Raw genomic sequence first — 22,609 nt, 5'->3', positions numbered from 1 at the left:
GAAGGTCCTGTGGATTGAGGGGGAGGGGCTTGTGAGTTCCCTGCATTGTGCAGGGTTTGGACTAGATGACCCTGGAGGTCCCTTCCAACTCTTGGATTCTATGCTTTAACTGGGCTCTCCTTCCTGGGAGGGGTTTCAAGAGAGGCTGCGGGGCCCTCTGACAGCAATGAGGATCCTGTGGATTGAGGGGGGAGTGGTTTGTGAGTTTCCTGCATTGTGCAGGGGGTTCGACTAGATGACCCTGGAACTCCCTTCCAACTCTAGGATTCTCTACTTTCAGGGGCTTGGGTGATATTACAGTGACTATTTTCCTGTGTGTGGGGGGTCATCCTCCTTACCTCATTGTTTGTACTTACAAGCAGTTTTAGGGCTCTTGCCCCCCCTTTTTTCGTGGTAGTATTTGTGGGAACTGAGAAAGGACACCTATTGGTGGGAGTTCTGCCAAGTCCTGAGAGGCAAATTGGAAAGTAGTGAAGCTTTCTATTTGAATACGGGCACTTTAAACAACAAGCAGCACTGGTTTTAGGGGCTCCTTTTAGGTATCGAGCACAATTTTCTGTAGTTTGGTGGCAGGAGATGCCGGTTATAGAGGGTCTTGTTCAAGCTGAGCACACTTCTTCAGATACACCAAAATGGAGCCTAGCAGTCCATATCTGTAGGAAGAGGGTGAGCAGTGGATTAGCACACAACACAGTGAAGATGTGTAAGAGATGCGAGGACCCAACAGGGATAACAAGCTGAGTTTATATAGTCCCCGTACGGTACAGGATGGACGGTACAGGATGTCTGGCTTGGCACGGGTAAAGGGAGTGGAGTTCAGAGCCTTTCTCACCCAGGCCATTGTAGAGACTGCATGTGTTTGGATCTAATTCTGGGGGGAAACATAGGGAAGCAAATCAGTTAATGGAAATTGGAGACTGATGTGCAAATGTACCCTTTTTACTTGTGGAATGCTGAGAGTCATTAACTGTTTTCATGCTCTTCAGCCCTGCAACTGCACTGAGAGTTTCTTTCTAGTTGAGAAGAGAGCCAGGAGGAGCTGGTTTTCAGCCTCCCCCAAAGAGCTCCTCTTTGCTGGAGATCTAACCAGGAGCTGAACAACTGAGCCCCACAGATCAAAGGGGGCCCCCTCCTTGCTTCGTGGAAGAGGTGCTCTTCCTAGTACTTCACATCTATTGAAAGGAGAGAAAAAAGGATGAAGGGGACACCAGTCCGCCTGAGGCCCCAGTTTGCCTTAAGAATTAGCCCCATCAGACAGACTGGACCAGTGTAATGAGAGGCTAAGCTCGTAACATCCTTCAAGAGCCAAGCAGAGACAGTGAACTTTCCGAAAGAAACAAGGAGGCATATCTAAACTAGTCTGGTACATTACATTACATAGCAAAGCAAAATAGGAGTTAAGGGGCACCTTTAAGACCAACTTAGTTTTATTCAGAACATAAGCTTTCATGTGGTCTCATGTAGCTACATAAGACTGTTTTATTATTTCTGTAGCTGTTTATCTGTTTGATTTATAATCTGATATATGCCAAAAAAGGCTTCTGATAGATAGTAAAATTAACAAATTGAGCAAACCTTTGATCTGAGTAGCATGAGCATTCAAAAGCAATAAAACAGTAATATGTCAGAATGTGAGAATGTCAAGGACTCTATGGTATTAAGCCTGGAGCAAAAGGAAGGTATTTATATCTCAGATTAATACAATATAGTCATTAAAAGACATTCTCACATTTTGACATATGACGGTTTTATTGCTTTTGCATACTCATGCTTCTCAGATCAATAGTATGCTCCATACTACACGTGTAGTAGATAGGCTGATATATAGTGCTGGGGAGGAGCCTGTGGTCGTGGTGCATGTTGGCACCAACGATGTGGGGAAATGCAGATCTGTTGAGGCTGGGTGAGTGGGCGTCAACGTGGCAGATGCGGTTCAATGTGGCCAAGTGCAAAGTAATGCACATTGGGGCCAAGAATCCCAGCTACAAATACAAGTTGATGGGGTGTGAACTGGCAGAGACTGACCAAGAGAGAGATCTTGGGGTCGTGGTAGATAATTCACTGAAAATGTCAAGGCAGTGTGCGTTTGCAATAAAAAAGGCCAACGCCATGCTGGGAATTATTAGGAAGGGAATTGAAAACAAATCAGCCAGTATCATAATGCCCCTGTATAAATCGATGGTGTGGTCTCATTTGGAGTACTGTGTGCAGTTCTGGTCGCCGCACCTCAAAAAGGATATTATAGCATTGGAGAAAGTTCAGAAAAGGGCAACTAGAATGATTAAAGGGCTGGAACACCTTCCCTATGAAGAAAGGTTGAAACGCTTAGGGCTCTTTAGCTTGGAGAAACGTCGACTGAGGGGTGACATGATAGAGGTTTACAAGATAATGCATGGGATGGAGAAAGTAGAGAAAGAAGTACTTTTCTCCCTTTCTCACAATACGAGAACTCGTGGGCATTCGATGAAATTGCTGAGCAGACAGGTTAAAACGGATAAAAGGAAGCACTTCTTCACCCAAAGGGTGATTAACATGTGGAATTCACTGCCACAGGAGGTGGTGGCGGCCACAAGCATGGCCACCTTCAAGAGGGGGTTAGATAAAAATATGGAGCAGAGGTCCATCAGTGGCTATTAGCCACAGTGTGTGTGTGTGTGTATATATATATATATATTTGGCTGCTGTGTGACACAGAATGTTGGACTGGATGTGCCATTGGCCTGATCTAACATGGCTTCTCTTATGTTCTTATGGTTCCTTGGCGCGAAAGGATTCCCGCTCACCAACCGAAGAAGAGGTCCCTTCTGAGGGTGCATTCCCCTTATCCTCAGCACGGTGCCCTGTTCCCTCTCGACCCTCACGCTCTCTGGTAGCAACGGGGCTGCTACATTCAGAGTGGGGCTCATCTAATACGCCCCCGAGAGTCTTCCCCAAGTGCCTAACTGACACTCTCTGCTTCTCCAGGGCAGTCACCTCGGCCTCAAGGGTATGAACTCGTTCCCTGAGGACCAGAAGCTCCTTGCATCGAGCACACACCCAAGACTTCTGTCCTTTGGGCAGATAGTCGTACATGTGACACTCAGTGCAAAACACTGGAAAGCCCCCAACCCCCTGCTGGCTTTCTATCTTTTTATCTATCTATTTTTTTATCTTTCTATCTTTTTATCTATCTATTTTTTTATCTTTCTATCTTTTTTCTATCTATTAAAATATACAGTCCTCTTTAAATCCTGTTTGTTTAAGTGGCTCCCCTTCTGGAGGGTCAACTTACCTTATTGGGAGAACAAGGAAATCAGGGATCTGGGTTCCTGGTCCTTAGGGAGCCCTCACGTGAAGAGCCACAGGCCAAGAGCCCTTTAGCTCTTGCCCTTTGAAAGGCGCAGCTTAAAATGCAAAGAGGGTGGAGCAGAGGCACTCCTCAGCAATCAGCAGCAATCACTCTCAATCACTTTCTCCTTTAGCCCACTCAACCAAACAAAGACCAAACAAAGACCAAACAAACAGCAGTTCCCCAGCTATCACACCTCAGAATTTTAGGCAGCCCCACAAAGCTCAGAATGAAGTCTTCCAAAACTCAGAAATTCCCAGCAACTTCTCCAGCTGCCCCATCTATGAGAGCTGCTCTGCTCTGTTCTGCTCCTCTCAGACCTCTCGTCTGATGAAGTGTGCTTAGAGAGCACATGAAAGCTTACATTCTGAATTAAACGAAGTTGGTCTTAAAGGTGCCCCTTGACTCCTATTTTGTTCTACTACTTCAGACCAACATGGCTGACTACTTGGATCTAGTTACATAGCAAAACGAAACAAAACTGGATCTACAAAGCACAAGAAGCAGTTTTTTCTGATCCACTGGGGCAATTCTCATTTGCTTTCCTTGTGACAGCTCTGTCTCTCCTTCCCCCTCCCCAGAAAGAAGCCTCTCTTCATAGTCAAGTCACTAAAGGGACATTGACACAGTTGGAGGTGGCCCAAAAGAAGGGGACGGAGATGGAAGAGCAGGACCCAGAAGGACCTGGAGCTTCGAAGATGGCAAGCATAGGCACCCAAGCTGGGAGCAACATTGAATTCTGGGAAAGCCCTGTGCCAGAGAACCTGCCTAAGGGCACCGTGACCTCAGACGCACATTTCCAATGCTTCACGCAGTTCTGCTACCATGAGGCTGATGGGCCCCGAGAGGTTTGCAGCCAGCTCCATCGCCTTTGCAACCACTGGCTGAAGCCAGAGAGGCTCACCAAGAAGCAGGTCCTGGACGTGGTGGTTCTGGAGCGGTTCCTGGCCCTCCTGCCCCAGGAAATGCAGTGCTGGGTCAGAGGATGTGGGCCAGAGGCCAGTTCCCAGGCAGTGGCCTTGGCTGAAGGTTTCCTCCTGAGTCAGGCAGAGGAGAAGAGGCAGCCAGAGCAGCAGGTGAGGGGGTTTCCTCCAGCTACATCCAATTCCATATCTGACTTTACCTAAGGTTTCCCTGAGGGAAATTTGTCCAAGGGTTAATCTTCCAAAGGGGAGATTTAATCCCTCCTTCAGCAGCCTCTTCTAGTAGTTAATTTCTGCTCCCTCCAGATAAGTGACCAGGTCTGCTGATGGAAGGGTGCAGAGTCTGGGAGTGGGACAGGATCCAGTGCATGGTCTCTTTTCCATCCTGTCTCTTACCCCTTTCCCTCACTGCCGTTTCAGATGTGGGGACCATCGGTGAAGGCAGAAGCTCTCTTCTCTAGGGCAGACGGAGCTTCCTTGGAGCAAGGGCAGAGGGCGCAGGAGGGTGTCCAAGATGCCCTCTCCTCTGGTAAGGACTCTTTGTGCCTGGAGGCGATTGGGGCACCCCGTGAATGTGATGGGGAGAGCATTAAGGTCACAGCGCTGGAAACCAGTTCCTAGAGGCCAATAATCAAGGGGGAGATGTGGCTTCTGTGCCTGTGCTTATAGGGGCATCTGAGGGGCCACTGTGGGAAACAGGATTGTGCAATTGGGATGACAGGGTGTGGCCGGAACCCCAGGAGATTTGGGGAGGCCTTGGTGTGAAGCTTGGCATGGAGAGTACCCTAGATCAGGGGTGTCAGACTCCTTCATTAGGAGGGCTTGTTAGAGAATTTGCAAGCAGCAGAAGACAATGAAGAAGAGGGACAGGCAAACACAGGAATTAATAGACAAGACAACTGTATGCAATAGTAGAATATATTTACCAGGACAGTATCCAATATTCAGAGTCGTTGCCAGGCCAAGGTCATACACAGTAATCAGTACATCAGTAGATAACAGTATACACCAGTAAGTATACACAGAACGATCCAAGCACAGTAGCACAGTATCAATACCAGCAGTGTTCGCTGCCACCCGGACGGTGAGTCTCACAGTACCCACAATCCTTACAGGCAGGAAGAGCAAGCTCTCACTGAGCTTCCCTAAATACACCCACCAATCATGCAAGCTCACCAGAGGTAGCATCAGCTCTGTGAGTCAGCACAAAGCCTAGTTACAGGTGAGGTCATTCCACCTTACCTCAGTAACAAGAAACAGCTGGGCCATGATGCAGCATGACTCAGCATGACATTTGTAGAAACAACATTACTATTAGGGTGTGAAGAATCTTTCGGGCTCAAGTGCCGTGTTCTACTGGAGAAAGTTTTCCTTCCAGACGTTTCCAGACTTGAGCCCGAAAGATTCTTCACACCCTAATGATGTTACCAGCCATAAAAACCTGAAATCTTCGATAACATTACTATTACTAAGATGGAATCAGTCAGCCATTTTTGGACTGATTTCCAACAGGGCTGGAGCTGACAGAAATAGGACTTTGTGGGGCCAGGCCGTGTCTGTCATAAAATATATTGCCAGGTAGTGGAGAATTTGTATCCCACCCTGAGCCACCTGGTGGGAAGGCGTAATATAAATTACAAATAAGTAAAATAAAAAAATAAAACTTTATAACACACGCAGACAAACACAGTTAAAGATATTATTTTTAAACTTAAAATACAAACTTGCTTAAAACTCTTCCAGTATTTTGTTTGTTGGAAAGGTGGGGGGACAGTGAAATTTGGCAGTGCAGTTTTTAAAATAAAACATCAAGAAAAGGCACAAAGGGTCTGACTCTGTGGAAACAGTGAAATGGCTGTGGAAACAGTGAAATGAATTGTAAGCTTCTCCCCCAACCCCAAGTCTACTCAGGTTGGCTATAGCTTTCCAGTACAATATCCCCCTTTGGCTGTGGGTTCCCACATTAGAGTACTCACTAGATTAGAGCCATTCAACAGATAAGCTGGCTGAAAGCATCAACATTTTGTTTTTAGGGACACAACTACAGGAAGCACGAGTTTGAGCTGCCTATAGGAACTCTGAAAATGTAACCCTCTCCACTCCATTTAAAACCATTGCAGATCAAAGAGAAAGCTACAAGGAAAACATGGAACGGACCTTAAAATCCACCCCACGTTTTCCTTTTAGCAGCCAGCAAAGAAAGGCAGGAAGAGCTGGGAACTGAGACTCAACCTGTGAGCTTCAAAGAGGGATTCAAAGAGCTTTTAAAGCTCCGAACTGAAGGAGACTCTGCCTCAGAGCTTCAAAGAACCTGAGAAGTGAAAGGAAGGTAGTCTTAGACGTTCAAAGGGTAAAGACAAGAGGGGGCAGAAAAGAGCTCCATGGGTCTGATCAAAGCCCTGGGCGGGTCGCTTCTGGCACATGGTCCAAGTGTTTGACACCCCTGCCCTGGATTCTCGAGAAATGCTCCAGTGACATCTAGGATTTGGGCTGAACATGATGGTGACATTTCATGCAACGTCATTTCCTCCCCTGTCTATATCCACCCCCAGCCCAGACTCAAGAGTCCAGGCGGCAGAAGAATGGGATTCCTGGGTTTGGTATCTGATCCAGCAGGGATGCTGTAACTTTAGGAACTCCAGAGTTCCCAGGGCACGTTTGAAGTCTGAAATATGTTGGCAGAGGTTTTCTCCCCGAGCCTCATGGGTATTTCTCTTCTGCCTCTCCCAGGATTTAGTAAAAAATGTGAAAGAATGTGTTGAGTGTACAAAAGCTTGTCTCAGACTCCTGGGGAGGGGGTGCGTGAAGTAGGGAGTGACAAAGCAAATGGAATAAGAAGTCAAACCCCCTCCCTTCTTCCTTTCTGTTATGAACAGGCAGTGGAGAGACGCTGTTGAGCCGCTGTCTTTCTGGAGGTGTGGAAACGGCTGCTTTACCTCCAGTCCAGGTAGGGGAGATGAGCGGGAGACAGCCTGGGTCCCCCTTCTTTCTCGGGGAGGGGGGGCTTCTGCTCCCACAGTTCCTACAATGGTCCAGATGAGAGAGGATCTAAATCCAGCTCCCTTTCCCCATGCCAAGCCGTATATCCTGTTCCGTCCCAGATTCCTCCCTTCCAGTGTGCAATGTCTGTCCGGCTTCCTTGGGAGGTGGTGGGCTCTCCTTCCTTGGAGGTTTATTTATTTTATTTAGTTATTTTGCGGATTTCTAGTCCACCCTTTCCCAAGTCGGATTCAGGAAAGATTACAATATAATGAAATAATTAAATCACACAATAAAACAGTTAAAATTAAACAGTTAAAACCATTAAAAAGAAAGAAGACAAGGCAGATGACTAGATGGCTATCTAACAGCAATGAAAATCCTGTGAACGTAGGGGGAGGGGTTTGTGAGTTTCCTGTATTGTGCAGGGGGTTGGACTAGAGGACCCTGGAGGTCCCTTCCAACTCTATGATTCTGTGATTGCTGACGAGGGAATCTACTTTTTCTTTCAGTGCCCCGTTTCCTTTGAGGAGGTGTCTGTCTCCTTCACCCCAGGAGAGTGGACCCTGCTGGATCCGGGCCAGAGGACTCTCTACAGGGAGGTCATGCGGGAGAACTATGGAAGCGTCATCTCTCTGGGTAAGGAGCTTTCACAGGGGCCAAATGTGTGAGTTGGTACCCCTGGGATGATGCAGGATTCAAACTGTTGAACAGCAATACATCATGTTGAGGCCTTTCCAGCTTTGGTGAGGGGCGACTGAGACCAGTGTTGTGGCCGTCACCGAAGCCTGAGAAGGTGTCCCGGATAACAATGTTTGGTAAAACCTTTTTGGAGAAACCATATAATCTTTTTGTACATTACAACAGCACAAGAAAGGTCCATTCTCAGATTACAGTATTACAAGAGAGGCAAGCCCGTACCTAAGGGAGGCCCCAGGGGGACACGGCCCCTGCACCCAACCCCCCTCAACATGTATGGCCCCTCCTTTCCCCGCTGCTCTTGTGGACCCTGATCTCTGCGCTGCTGTTCTTGCGACCCTCGCCCAATCTCCACACTCCTTGCCTGGCTGCCCCCACCCGATCTCCCCGCCGCTGCTCTTGCGGCCCCCGCACAAACTCCCCGCCGCTTTTCTGGTGGCCCCCACTCTCATCACCGCTCTTGCGGCCCCCACCTGAATTCCTCACTGCCGCTCCGCAGCCCCCCCCCCACCAATTTTTTTTTCCTCTGGGGCCCCTCCCCCAGAACTTTTCTGGCTACGGGCCTGGAGAGAGGTCCAGTGAGCCTCTCAGATTTAGATGAGATATAGGCTCATTTTGTCAATGAATTTCTTCCTCAAGAGTAGTCCTTATTTCTTTCAGGGTTGTCAGCCTCTTGTAACAATTGAATGTAAATGCTTTTCTGCAACATCTGTTTTTTTCAAGTTCTCTCATCCTGGGGTAAACCAGGGAGATAACAACAGGACACACCACAAAGCTGAATGGAAATAGATAATTTTTAAATTTTAAGATATCGTTAATTGTTGGAAAAAACTTACCACTCAGTCACACTTAAGTGTATATATGTATTTATTTGGAGCTTAAACCAGTCCTGAACCACTACTTTAACCAGATGCAAAAGCCTTCTGGAGATTGCTGGCAAATTGCTCTCTACAATATTTTTATTAGGAGCAAGCCGTTCCTTTTGATGGCAGAAAGCAAGCTCCAAAGGGATTGAATGGTAAGTTTCTGGGTGCACATTGGACCTTTCTTGTAATATTGTAATGTGAGAATGGACCTTTCTTGTGCTTTTGTAATGTACAAAAAAAATTATGGTTTTTCTAAAAGGAAAGGAAAGGTCCCCTATGCAAGCACCAGTCATTTCCGACTCTAGGGTGACATTGCTTTCACAATGTTTTCACAGCAGACTTTTTACGGGGTGGTTTGCCGTTGCCTTCCCTATTCGTTTACACTTTCCCCACAGCAAGCTGGGTACTCACTTTACCGACCTCAGAAGGATGGAAGGCTGAGTCAACCTTGAGCCGGCTACCTGAATCCAGCTTCCACCGGAATCGAACTCAGGTCGTGAGTAGAGAGTTCAGACTGCAGTACTGCTGCTTTACCACTCTGTGCCACGGGGCTGCTTTCTAAAAAGGTTTTACTAAACATTGCTAGCCAGTACACCAGTGTTTGTTTCTCTTGTTGTGTGTAATGTGAAATATGATCCCGTTTTGTTGGTGTTACTGAAAAGGTGTCCCATCCAGAGGTAAAGGTGGAGAGAAAGAGAACGTGAGAGAGAATCCGGAAGGGGCCAGATCCTCATTTCTCTGCTGCTTACATTTACAACACCCCCTCCCCCCTGGATGGGATTACAAACATCCCCTTTGACTGTGACCTGGAAAAGATCCTATCAAGAACCCAAGCCTGGGTCCCCCTGGTATTATACTTCTACCTCTGTAGTGTCAGGTGGTCTGAATGACCCAATCGAGGGTCCTCCCTGATGGAATCTTCCAGAAGCTGTCAGCACCCCCTAACTCCTGGTTACACAACTGGATACAGGTTCTCAGGATTCACCAAAGCCAGCCTTGAGAAAAATAAGGTTGGGGGACGGGGTGAAATCATCAACATCTGCAAGTCAGACAAACCATTTAATACTCACATTAACCCTTGAGGGGAACTAGGCTGCTTTGCCTCACAGATCTGTCCCTCTTACACTGGCTGGGATTGCGGGCTAAAATCCTGACCATGATTCCAGAAGAATTTTTACTCTTGAATTTATTTCCTTCCCGATAGAAGAATGATTACTTTTTCTTTCTCTCTCTGCAAATGAAGCCAGAAGTATAAGAGAGACTTTGGTGGAGAAAGACAATCGCCTTGCATCCAAAGAAAAGCTGGGGAGTTTCTCAAGAAGATCTCAAGAGCATATTTCCTCCCCAAATGAGCTGTCTGACAGTAAGTATCATTCAGTTAGGCCAAGAAAGAGGCAAGGCATAGCCATGGGGGAGTTTGGATTGACTTCGGAGCAACATTTAGTTATTTATTTTATTTTTATTTCTTGCACTTGTATCCCGCCCTCCCCAAACGGGCTCAGGGCAGCTAACAACGGTCACAATTTGATGAAAGATTCAACTTATAACAATAAAACATTATTAAAACATTCAAATATTAAAACAGTTTAAATGCAGTTCAGATGGCGCGCTCTGTCTGTTTTGAATTAATTTCTGATGCTCTTGTGGGGTAGATAGTACACACCCCCATAGATGTTAAAAGGGCCTCCGTTTAGTTATTAAAAACCTGCCAGAACAGATATGTCTTCCAGGCCCTGCAGAATTGTGATAAATCCCGCAGGGCCCTGGTCTCCTAAGGGAGGGCCTTCCAGAGGGCATGCGCAGCCACGGAAAAGGCTCTTGCCCTTGTAGTGGTCAAACGGGCCTCCTTTAGCCCGGGGATCTTGAACAGATTTAACGAGCTTGATCTTAGTGCTCTCTGGGGCTCGTGTGGGGAAAGGCGGTCCAGAAAGTAGACAGGTCCCAAGCCATATAGGGCTTTAAAGGTCATAACCAGCACTTTGAACTGGGCTCGGAAAACTACAGACAACCTGTGCAGCGTCTCCACTGCAGATTGGTACAATCACACAGCCCGCTGCGGGGGGAGGAGTCCTTCTGGGGATGTCAAGAAGAAAAAGATATTAGATTTATATTTGGCCCTATACTCTGAATCTCAAGACTCTCAGAGAGGTCACAATCTCCTTTACCTTTCCCCCCGCACCACAACAGACACCCTGTGAGATGGCTGGGGCTGAGAGAGCTCTCCTCAGAAGCTGCCTTTTCAAGGACAGCCCTGCGAGAGCTATGGCTGACCCAAGGGCATTCCAGCAGCTACAAGTGGAAGAGTGGGGAATGAAACCCCGTTCTCCCAGATAAGACTCCGCACACTTCAGCACTACACCAAACTGGCTCTGGAGGAGGCAAGGAATAGCCATGGGGGATTTTGGATTGAGTTCAGAGCAACATTCAGTTGGTACAATCACACAGCCCACTGCAGGGACAGGAGGACTTCTGGGGACTGGGACTTGTAGGGTCAGGAGCTCCCTCTGAGCAAGAGCTCAGGTGTGGCTCTCGTAGGGATGAGGTATCCTGAAAGACTAGATATCTGGGGAGGGTGAGAGAGAGGTTAAGATCAGGTAAACCAAAGGTGGCCGAAGGGCCCTCAGTCCTTTCCTCCTGCAGTAACATCAATGCCTTTAGAACTTACCGACCCTCCAGGTGTTAATGGGATCTCTCTTCTTATTCCAGCCCAGGACGATCAGAGCAATGAGGAGGGTGAGAAACTGGATCAGCAGTTGCCAGATCGAGTTGAAAAGGTGGACTTGAAAGAAAACATCAGGAATCCAGGAAGACCTAAGAGAAAGAAAGGCAGCCATACAGCTGAGAAGAGAGATGGAAGACGACATAATGCGCGTTTTCCAAAGCAGAGGATAATGAGGGCAAGTACATCCGTTCAGTGTGTAAAGTACTTCAAAACCAGATCACAGCTCCCTCTGCACCAAAGACAACGAAGAGGGGAGAAACCATTTGAATGCACAGAGTGTGGAAGGAGATTCAGTGAGAGAAGGAATCTTCACAAGCATCAGAGAATCCACAAAGGGGAGAGATCTTTTGACTGTTTAGAAAGTGAAAAAAGATACAGTCAGAGCAGCACCCTTCAAAAGCATCATAGAACCCACATAGGGGAGAGACCTTTTGAATGCTCAGAGTTTGGAAAGAGATTGAGTCGGAGTTGCAATCTTCAAAAGCATCAGAGAACCCACACATGGGAGAGACCTTTTGAATGCTCGGAGTGTGGAAAGAGATTCAGTCGGAGTTTCAGTCTTCAAAGTCATCAGAGAACCCACACAGGGGAGAGACCTTTTGAATGCTCAGAGTGTGGAAAGAGATTCAGTCGGAGTTTCAGTCTTCAAAGTCATCAGAGAACCCACACAGGAGAGAGACCTTTTGAATGCTCAGAGTGTGGAAAAAGATTCAGTCGGAGTTGCAATCTTCAAAGTCATCAGAGAACCCACACAGGGGAGAGACCTTTTGAATGCTCAGAGTGTGGGAAGAGATTCAGTCGGAGTTTCAGTCTTCAAAGTCATCAGAGAACCCACACAGGGGAGAGACCTTTTGAATGCTCAGAGTGTGGAAAGAGATTCAGTCACAGTGGCAGTCTTCAAAGTCATCAGAGAGCCCACCTAGGGGAGAGACCTTATGAATGCTCAGAGTGTGGAAAGAGTTTCAATCACAGTGGCAGTCTTCAAAGGCATCAGAGAACCCACACAGGGGAGAGACCTTTTGACTGTTTAGAAAGTGAAAAGAGAAACAGTCAGAATGGCATTCTTCAAAATCATCATAGAACCCACACAGGGGAGAGACCTTTTGAATGCTCAGAGTGTGGGAAGAGATTCACTGACAGTGGCACTCTTCAAAGGCATCAGAGAACCCACACAGGGGAGAGACCTTTTGAATGCTCAGAGTGTGGAAAGAGATTCAGTCACAGTGGCCATCTTCAAAGCCATCAGACAACTCACACACGGGAGAGATCTTTTGAATGCTCAGAGTGTGGAAAGCGGTTCAGTGAGAGACGGAATCTTCAAAATCATCAGAGAACCCACACAGAGGAGAGACCTTTTGAATGCTCAGAGTGTGGAAAGAGATTCAGTCGGAGTGGCTCTCTTCAAAGTCATCAGAGAACCCACACAGGGGAGAGACCTTTTGAATGCTCAGTGTGTGGAAAGAGATTCAGTCAGGGTGGCAGTCTTCAAAAGCATCAGAGAACCCACACAGGGGAGAGACCTTTTGAATGCTCCGAGTGTGGAAAGAGATTCAGTCAGAATGGTCATCTTCAAAGTCATCAGAGGACCCACACAGGGGAGAGACCTTTTGAATGCTCAGAGTGTGGGAAGAGATTCAGTCACAGTGGCAGTCTTCAAAGTCATCAGAGAACCCACACAGGGGACAGACCTTTTGAATGCTCAGAGTGTGGAAAGAGATTCAGTCGGAGTTTCAGTCTTCAAAGTCATCAGAGAACCCACACAGGAGAGAGAACTTTTGAATGCTCAGAGTGTGGAAAAAGATTCAGTCGGAGTTGCACTCTTCAAAGTCATCAGAGAACCCACACAGGGGAGAGACCTTTTGAATGCTCAGAGTGTGGGAAGAGATTCAGTCGGAGTTTCAGTCTTCAAAGTCATCAGAGAACCCACACAGGGGAGAGACCTTTTGAATGCTCAGAGTGTGGAAAGAGATTCAGTCACAGTGGCAGTCTTCAAAGTCATCAGAGAGCCCACATAGGGAAGAGACCTTATGAATGCTCATAGTGTGGAAAGAGTTTCAATCACAGTGGCAGTCTTCAAAGGCATCAGAGAACCCACACAGGGGAGAGACCTTTTGAATGCTCACAGTGTGGAAAGAGATTCAGTGAGAGAGGGAATCTTCACAAGCATCAGAGAATCCACAAAGGAGAGAGACCTTTTGAATGCTCAGAGTGTGGAAAGAGATTCAATAAGAGACGGAATCTTCAGAGGCATCATAGAACTCACACAGGGGAGAGACCTTTTGAATGCTCAGAGTGTGGAAAGAGATTCAGTCAGAACGGCATTCTTCAAAATCATCATAGAACCCACACAGGGGAGAGACCTTTTGAATGCTCAGAGTGTGGAAAGAGGTTCAATAAGAGACGGAATCTTCAGAGGCATCATAGAACTCACACAGGGGAGAGACCTTTTGAATGCTCAGAGTGTGGAAAGAGATACAGTCAGAGTGGCACTCTTCAAAGGCATCAGAGAACCCACACAGGAGAGAGACCTTTTGAATGCTCAGAGTGTGGAAAGAGATTCAGTCACAGTGGCCATCTTCAAAGCCATCAGACAACTCACACACGGGAGAGATCTTTTGAATGCTCAGAGTGTGGAAAGAGATTCAGTCGGAGTGGCTCTCTTCAAAGTCATCAGAGAACCCACACAGGGGAGAGACTTTTTGAATGCTCAGAGTGTGGAAAGCGGTTCAGTGAGAGACGGAATCTTCAAAATCATCAGAGAACCCACACAGGGGAGAGACCTTTTGAATGCTCAGAGTGTGGAAAGAGATTCAGTCACAGTGGCAGTCTTCAAAGTCATCAGAGAACCCACACAGGGGAGAGACCTTTTGAATGCTCAGAGTGTGGAAAGAGATTCAGTCGGAGTTTCAGTCTTCAAAGTCATCAGAGAACCCACACAGGGGAGAGACCTTTTGAATGCTCAGAGTGTGGGAAGAGATTCAGTCGGAGTTTCAGTCTTCAAAGTCATCAGAGAACCCACACAGGGGAGAGACCTTTTGAATGCTCAGAGTGTGGAAAGAGATTCAGTCACAGTGGCAGTCTTCAAAGTCATCAGAGAGCCCACATAGGGAAGAGACCTTATGAATGCTCATAGTGTGGAAAGAGTTTCAATCACAGTGGCAGTCTTCAAAGGCATCAGAGAACCCACACAGGGGAGAGACCTTTTGAATGCTCACAGTGTGGAAAGAGATTCAGTGAGAGAGGGAATCTTCACAAGCATCAGAGAATCCACAAAGGAGAGAGACCTTTTGAATGCTCAGAGTGTGGAAAGAGATTCAATAAGAGACGGAATCTTCAGAGGCATCATAGAACTCACACAGGGGAGAGACCTTTTGAATGCTCAGAGTGTGGAAAGAGATTCAGTCAGAACGGCATTCTTCAAAATCATCATAGAACCCACACAGGGGAGAGACCTTTTGAATGCTCAGAGTGTGGAAAGAGGTTCAATAAGAGACGGAATCTTCAGAGGCATCATAGAACTCACACAGGGGAGAGACCTTTTGAATGCTCAGAGTGTGGAAAGAGATACAGTCAGAGTGGCACTCTTCAAAGGCATCAGAGAACCCACACAGGAGAGAGACCTTTTGAATGCTCAGAGTGTGGAAAGAGATTCAGTCACAGTGGCCATCTTCAAAGCCATCAGACAACTCACACACGGGAGAGATCTTTTGAATGCTCAGAGTGTGGAAAGAGATTCAGTCGGAATGGCTCTCTTCAAAGTCATCAGAGAACCCACACAGGGGAGAGACTTTTTGAATGCTCAGAGTGTGGAAAGCGGTTCAGTGAGAGACGGAATCTTCAAAATCATCAGAGAACCCACACAGGGGAGAGACCTTTTGAATGCTCAGAGTGTGGAAAGAGATTCAGTCAGGGTGGCAGTCTTCAAAAGCATCAGAGAACCCACACAGGGGAGAGACCTTTTGAATGCTCAGAGTGTGGAAAGAGATTCAGTCGGAGTGGCTCTCTTCAAAGTCATCAGAGAACCCACACAGGGGAGAGACCTTTTGAATGCTCAGTGTGTGGAAAGAGATTCAGTCAGGGTGGCAGTCTTCAAAAGCATCAGAGAACCCACACAGGGGAGAGACCTTTTGAACGCTCCGAGTGTGGAAAGAGATTCAGTCAGAATGGTCATCTTCAAAGTCATCAGAGGACCCACACAGGGGAGAGACCTTTTGAATGCTCAGAGTGTGGGAAGAGATTCAGTCACAGTGGCAGTCTTCAAAGTCATCAGAGAACCCACACAGGGGAGAAACCTTTTGAATGCTCAGAGTGTGGAAAGAGATTCAGTCGGAGTGGTCATCTTCAAAGTCATCAGAGAACCCACACAGGGGAGAGACGTTTTGATTGCTGAGAGTGTGGAAAGAGATTCAGTCGGAGTGGCAGTCTTCAAAGTCATCAGAAAACCCACCCAACTGAGAGACATTTTCAATGCTCAGAGCGTGGAAACAGATTTAGTCAGAGTGACACTCTTCAGCGACACCAAAACCCCCAAAGAATAGAAACCATGTAATTGCTTAGCCTGTTAAAGCAGCTTTTATCTTATTTTATCACTAAAAAAGAGCCACAATCCATATAAAGAACTGGCACTATATAAACTATTGTAGAAAGCTTGAACGTACACAGAAATGTTAGTGTAACCAGGAAGAAATATTTAAAAATGCTCTAAATATGTAAGAAACTTGAGCCGTGTTTGAAGCTTTCATATACATCCCACTACTGCATATGGCATTAGAAGGACACCAGACTCTTCTTCCAGGCGGTTGGCAACCCTAGATTGTTTATTAATCTCAGAAAACAAAGCTGAACTAAGGAATGTTCATAGGTTGTTTAAGAGATTATTATGCGTATCAGGTATATGAGACTTATACTCCTTATACATAGCTATCTGGTCCTTTGAAATTAGTTTTAATAAGTTGATGAATCTCTCTCTCTCTCGGCTTGGCTTCGCGAACGAAGATTTAAGAAGGGTGCAATAGTCCACGTCTGCTGCAGGCTCGCTGGTGGCTGACAAGACCAATGCGGGACAGGCAGGTCCGGCCACAGTGGCTGCAGGGAAAAGTCTGATTTAGGGTTGGTGCTGTAGCAGTGCGATTCTTCCTCAATCTCCTTTTGTCCTCAAGACCAGCTATGCGTGCGTTCTCAAAGGAAGAGACAGCCTGGTGGATGGTGTGCCTCCATGCTTTGCGATCTGAGGCTAGGTCAGACCACTGGTGATGGTTGATGCGACAGGTGCCAAGGAGTCGGCCAAATGCACGGTTTGCCTTTGCCAGCCTGTTGTCAATCTCCTTGTCGATCTTGGCATCTGAGGAGATGATGCACCCCAGGTAGCTGAACTGCTGGACTGACTTCAGAACTGATTCACCCACAGTGATGCAGGGAGGGTGATAATCTTCCTGGGGCGCAGGCTGGTGGAGAACTTCTGTCTTCTTCAGACTAACTTCTAGGCCGAATAGTTTGGCAGCCTCTGCAAAGCAGGACGTCATATGCTGCAGAGCTGATACCGAGTGGGAGACGAGTGCAGCATCATCAGCAAACAGTAGCTCTCGGATGAGTTTTTCCATTGTCTTGGAGTGGGCCTTTAGTCGCCTCAGGTTGAACAGGCTGCCATCGGTGCGATAGCGGATGTAGACACCATCGTCATCTGCTTTACACCTGTGGCTATTGGGAAGGGCTCCGAGAGGTCGTTGCAGTGTCTGACTTGGCCTTGCTGGTCTTCGTGTAGCTGGATGATCATGCTGAGGAACCTTGGGGGACATCCTAAACGTTCCAAGATTTGCCACACGCCTTTCCTGCTAACGGTATCGAAAGCTTTGGTAAGGTCGACAAAAGTCACATACAGAGCCTTGTTCTGTTCCCTGCATTTCTCTTGGAGCTGCCTGAGAACAAATACCATGTCAGTGGTGCTCCTGTTAGCTCTGAAGCCGCACTGGCTCTCTGGGAGGAGTTCTTCTGCAATGGCGGGCACCAGTCTGTTCAGGAGTATTCTGGCAAGGATTTTGCCTGCGATGGAGAGCAGGGTTATCCCCCGGTAGTTGGAGCAGTCTGACTTTTCCCCTTTGTTCTTGTATAGGGTGATGATGATTGCATCGCGAAAGTCCTGTGGTAATTTGCCTTGTTCCCAGCAGGTGACAAGTACTTTGTGAAGTGAGCTATGTAGTACTGTGCCCCCATGCTTCCAGATCTCTGGTGGAATTCCATCAACTCCTGCTGCCTTGCCACTTTTCAGTTGCTTGATGGCTTTAACAGTCTCTTCTAGGGTGGGGATCTCATCCAACTCTGTTTTCACTGGTTGAAGTGGCGTGAGGTGGATTGCTGAATCTTGAACTACGCGGTTGGCACTGAAGAGAACTTGAAAAACTCCGACCACCGGTTCAGTATGGATGCCTTGTCTGTGAGGAGCACTTGGCCGCCTGCACTACGCAAGGGACTCTGAACCTGATATGATGGACCATATACTGCCTTCAGGGCTTTGTTAAACCCTCTTAAATCACCAGTGTCTGCACACAGCTGGGTTCTCTCTGCAAGCTTGGTCCACCAATCATTCTGAATGTCTCGAAGCTTGCGCTGGAGGTTGCTACATGCAGCGCGAAAGGTTGCTTTTTTCCCAGGACAGGAGGGCTGAGCAAGATGTGCTTGGTAGGCAGATCTCTTTTTCACCAGTAAACCTTGGATCTCTTGATTGTTCTCATCAAACCTGTCCTTGTTCTTCCTTGTGGAGAACCCGAGGACTTCTTCAGAGATCTGCAGGACGGTAGTTTTTAGGTGTTCCCAGAGTGCTTCTGGAGAAGGGTCTGTGGGGCAACTGGGGTCCTCAATTCTTGACTGGAATTTTGCCTGGAAGGCAGCTTTAACTTCAGCTGACTGGAGGCTGCCAACCTGAAACTTCCTCCGAGGGATACCTCCTCTCCTGGGTGTGGGTTTAAAGTGAAGACGGAGATTGCAGCGTACAAGACGATGATCCGTATGACATTCTGCACTGGGCATTACTCGGGTGTGTAAGACATCTCGAAGGTCTCTCTGGCGCACCAGAATGTAGTCGATAAGGTGCCAGTGCTTGGACCGTGGGTGCATCCAGGTTGTCTTCAGGCTGTTCTTCTGCTGGAAAATAGTGTTGGTGATGGTGAGCTGGTGCTCCATGCAGAATTCTAGCAGGAGGCGCCCGTTGTCATTGCAGTTGCCAATGCCGTGTTTGCCAAGTACTCCTTTCCAGGCTTCCGAGTCTTTACCTACTCTGGCATTGAAGTCGCCAAGGATGATCACCTTGTCCTCTGTAGGGGTCTTCCGTACGAGGTTGCGTAGGAATACTGCTATGAAATTATTGTAAATTACTATATTATTATTGTAAACAGTAATTTTTTCCCCATCTAATTGTGGGGGCTGTGGTGAACAGAAGTATCATTCATTATTGAAGCTTGTTCCCTCTCAGATGTTTGACCTGCAACACAAATTGTAAGTTGTTTTGGCTCCAGCTGCCAAAGGAGTATTGTTCTAACCCTCTGTGAGGTATTCCAGCTGGGGCTTTGGTGTGTTCTCCCTAAGAATCCTACACCTGCAAATGATACTTTATCTTTTGGCCTTAATTGGCTGGCAGGCTCTTTAATGCTGCTGGAGGCCTTCCTTTAGGGGGATTAGCCTTTTACCCTCCTGGTCACCTGGGTCTGAGAGCTTGAAACTTTCTGTCTCGGAGATTCAGCAAGATGGCGCAGTGACACGGAACGAAGTCCCATAGCTGGTGGGAACGTTCTGTATTTGCAAGCCTCAGAGGGGGCCTCCTTTGGTGGGTACCCCTTAAAGGAGTGTCAGAAGACACACCGCAGCCAGGAGAGCTGGTGGAAATTTGAGGGGAGCAGCAGAGGCTTCTCCTCACGTCTCCAACCTTTTTCTAGGCAGAGGCTGCAAGTGCTTCTAGCAGTAACTGGGCTGCTGAAAAAGGAGTATGAAGGACCAAGCGAAGCTCCATCAAATCATCTCAAGGTCTGACTTTTATCTAGAATATGGGCAGTAGGGGCTTGGGAGGGGGTACAGTAGGAGGGCTTCTAGTGTCCTGGCCCCACTGATGGACCTCCAGATGGCATCTGGCTTTTTTGGCCTGATCCAGCATGGCTTCTCTTATGTTCTTAACATTCATTTAAAAGGCATAAGGTCCCTTTAAATGTGATTCCCAAAACTCCCTTGGGAGTTCAGTCGTGCTTGCCACACCTGGCTCCACCCCCAAAGTCCCCAGATATTTCTTGAGTCGGACTTGGCAACCCTACACTGAGTCCAGCTTCCAAGGCAGCCATTTTCTTTAGGGGGAACTGAACTCTGTATTTTGGAGATCAGTTGTAACTGTGGGAGACCTCCAGGCCCCACTAGCTGCACGGAGAAGTGACTGAGGGCCAGGCTGCATCCCGGATCTACGTCTCCTCACCTCAGAGCTGGCAACCGTAGGCTGGGAGACCCTGGCTGGAATTCCTCTTCTGCCCGTCTGTTTGCCAGGGCTTTTCAGGGAGTTTGAATTGGCAGGCGTCTCTTTAAAGGGAGGGAGGACGAGGGGTTTTTAAAAGTATTTAAAAATGAAAACAGTTTCAACTGTTATTGTGTTGTGTCCTAGGTTCAAATGGAGAACTGTTACTTTTGGAGGGAAGCTGAACAAGCCAAGCTTGTACTCCACACCAGGGTTCCAGAGAAGGCCTAAGCGTGCCCAATCAGGGGAAGGATTGAAACATAAGTAGCCAATCAACATCTAGGCTCATACTGTACCCTGATAGGCCCTTAGGCCTCTGTAAATAGCCAATCCATGTACATAGTTAAGGTCCAATCAGAAGGGGGCAAGAATGGTATAAAGGAGCGGGAGGTTTGAATAGAGCTCAGTCTGTGTGTGTGTTCCTAAAGTAAAGCTTGCTGAAATCACTCTCCGACTCTGGTCTCTTACTGCGCCGACCCCAGTACTTTGCATATTGTAAGCACTTTGAACTATAAGGAAAGGCGAAGCTTAATTAAATGAATTGTAACCATCCCAGGCTAGGGGTGACAGGTCGCCCTTGGCCATCAGTGGGGGATGGGAGATGGAGGCTTGCTGGCTCCAGGTTCATAGAATCATAGATTCCCTCTAGGGTCATCTAGTCCAACCCCCTGCACAATATAGGAAACTCACAAACACCTCCCCCTAAATTCACAGAATCTTCATTGCTCTCAGATGGCCATCTAACCTCTGTTTAAAAACCTCCAAGGAAGGAGAGCTCGCTACCTCCCAAGGAAGCCTGTTCCACTGAGGAATCGCTCTAACGGTCAGGAAGTTCTTCCTAATGTTGAGCCGGAAACTCTTTTGATTTAATTTCAACCCATTGGTTCTGGTCCTACCTTCCAGGGCCACAGAAAACAATTCCACACCATCGTCTATATGACAGCCCTTCAAGTACTTGAAGATGGTGATCCTATCACCTCTCAGCTGCCTCCTCTCCAGGCTAAACATCCCCAGCTCCTTCAACCTTTCTTCATAGGACTTGGTCTCCAGACCGTCAACATCTTTGTCCCCCTCCTCTGGACCCGTTCCAGCTTGTCTATATCCTTCTTAAAATGTGGTGCCCAAAACTGAACACAATACTCCAGGTGAGGTCTTACCAAAGCAGAGTAAAGCGATACCATCACATCACGTGATCTGGACGCTAGACTTCTGCTGATGCAGTCCAAAATTGCATTTGCCTTTTTAGCCACTGCATCACACTGTTGATTCATGTTCACCATATGATCCACTAAGACTCCTAGATCCTTTTCGCACATACTGCTGCTAAGACACGTCTCCCCCATGGCTGTGCTAGGGAAGGAGGAGGAGCAGGTGGTGGAGGCAGCTGCATGGAATGGACCGGGAAGGGGAGGAAGGGATCTGGCTGCTGGCTGCTTGCACACTGCAGTCCCGTCTTGACTCCAAAATGTTAGGATTGGCTGCCTCGATTTGGCCGCTTTCAGAACCTCCAGCTTTTGCTCCAACCCCAGAAAGCTTCTGAGCAGCAGAAAGTGCCATAGTGGCTGGGAAAAGGCCCCCCCTGACTTTTTAAAAAGCCCCCTGACTTTTAAAATCTAGCTATACCCCTGGCTACCCCCCCACCCAGCGGGGCTTCTCTTGACTGCTCTTCGGACAGGCAGATATTTCAACATGCCAGGTAGGGTTGCCAATCCTCAGGTGGGGTCAGGGGATACCCCAATTTGGAGGTCCTCCCCTCGCTTCAGGGACATCAGAAAGCGGTTGGGGGGGAGGAAAATGTCTTCGAGCACTCCATTATTCCCTATGGAGACCCATTCCCATAGGGCAGGGGTGGCCATCGGTAGTAAGGTTGCCAAGTCCAATTCAAGGAATATCTGGGGAATTTGGGGGTGGAGCCAGGAGACTTTGGGGGTGGAGCCAGGAGACATTGGGGGCGGAGCCAGGATGTGACAAGCACAGCTGAACTTGGAAGGGAGTTCTGGCCATCACATTTAAAGGGACAGCACACTTTTTAAAATGCCTCCCTTCCATAGGAAATAATGAAGGATAGGGACCTTCTTTAGGGGCTCATAGAATTGGACCCACTGGTCCAATTGTTCTGAAACTTGGGGGGGTATTTTGGGAGAGGCACTAGATACTATACTGAAAATTTGGTGCCTCTACCTCAAACAACAGCCCCCCAGAGTCCCCGATATCTCCAGATCAATTCCCCATTATACCCTATGACAGTGATGGCAAACCTTTTAGAGACCGAGTGCCCAAACTGCAACCCAAAAGCCACTTATTTATCGCAAAGTGCCAATACAGCAATTTAACCTGAATACTGAGGTTTTAGTTTAGAAAAAAACAACTCAAAGTGAAACTAACAAACTGAAAGAACATTTGGTCTGGATAGCATTTGCTTAGGAAGCCAACAAAATAGCAACATGTCAGAATGGGAGACTGATGGTGAGAGTGTCATAAAGCAATAAATGGAGGCTGTTCATTGCTCTGTCCCTTGCAAGTCTGGGTTAAGCTGAGAACATGCCTTTCCCAGAGGTGTTTCTGCCCACCTAATTTACTTTTGAACATGTAACATACATTATAAAT

General features: G+C 47.5%; 1 protein-coding gene and 1 pseudogene across 1 annotated transcript; both read left to right on the top strand.

Annotated features, from left to right (window-relative positions):
• Positions 1–710: 710 nt before the first annotated feature.
• Positions 711–12,730, top strand: LOC132590575 (zinc finger protein 3-like; the record flags this gene model as incomplete). Its single annotated transcript, XM_060263515.1, has 5 exons — positions 711–800; positions 3,910–4,107; positions 7,743–7,869; positions 11,502–11,569; positions 12,041–12,730. Coding segments are annotated over exons 1-5 (1,173 nt in total), but the record flags the coding sequence as incomplete, so codon positions are not given.
• Positions 12,731–12,856: 126 nt separating this feature from the next.
• LOC132567499 (zinc finger protein 84-like) lies at positions 12,857–14,410 on the top strand (annotated as a pseudogene).
• The last annotated feature ends 8,199 nt before the right edge of the window (positions 14,411–22,609 follow it).

The sequence above is a fragment of the Heteronotia binoei genome, chromosome 2 (assembly GCF_032191835.1).
Source record: "Heteronotia binoei isolate CCM8104 ecotype False Entrance Well chromosome 2, APGP_CSIRO_Hbin_v1, whole genome shotgun sequence".
Lineage (NCBI taxonomy): Eukaryota > Metazoa > Chordata > Lepidosauria > Squamata > Gekkonidae > Heteronotia > Heteronotia binoei.
This window is presented reverse-complemented; position numbering and strand designations above follow the sequence as displayed.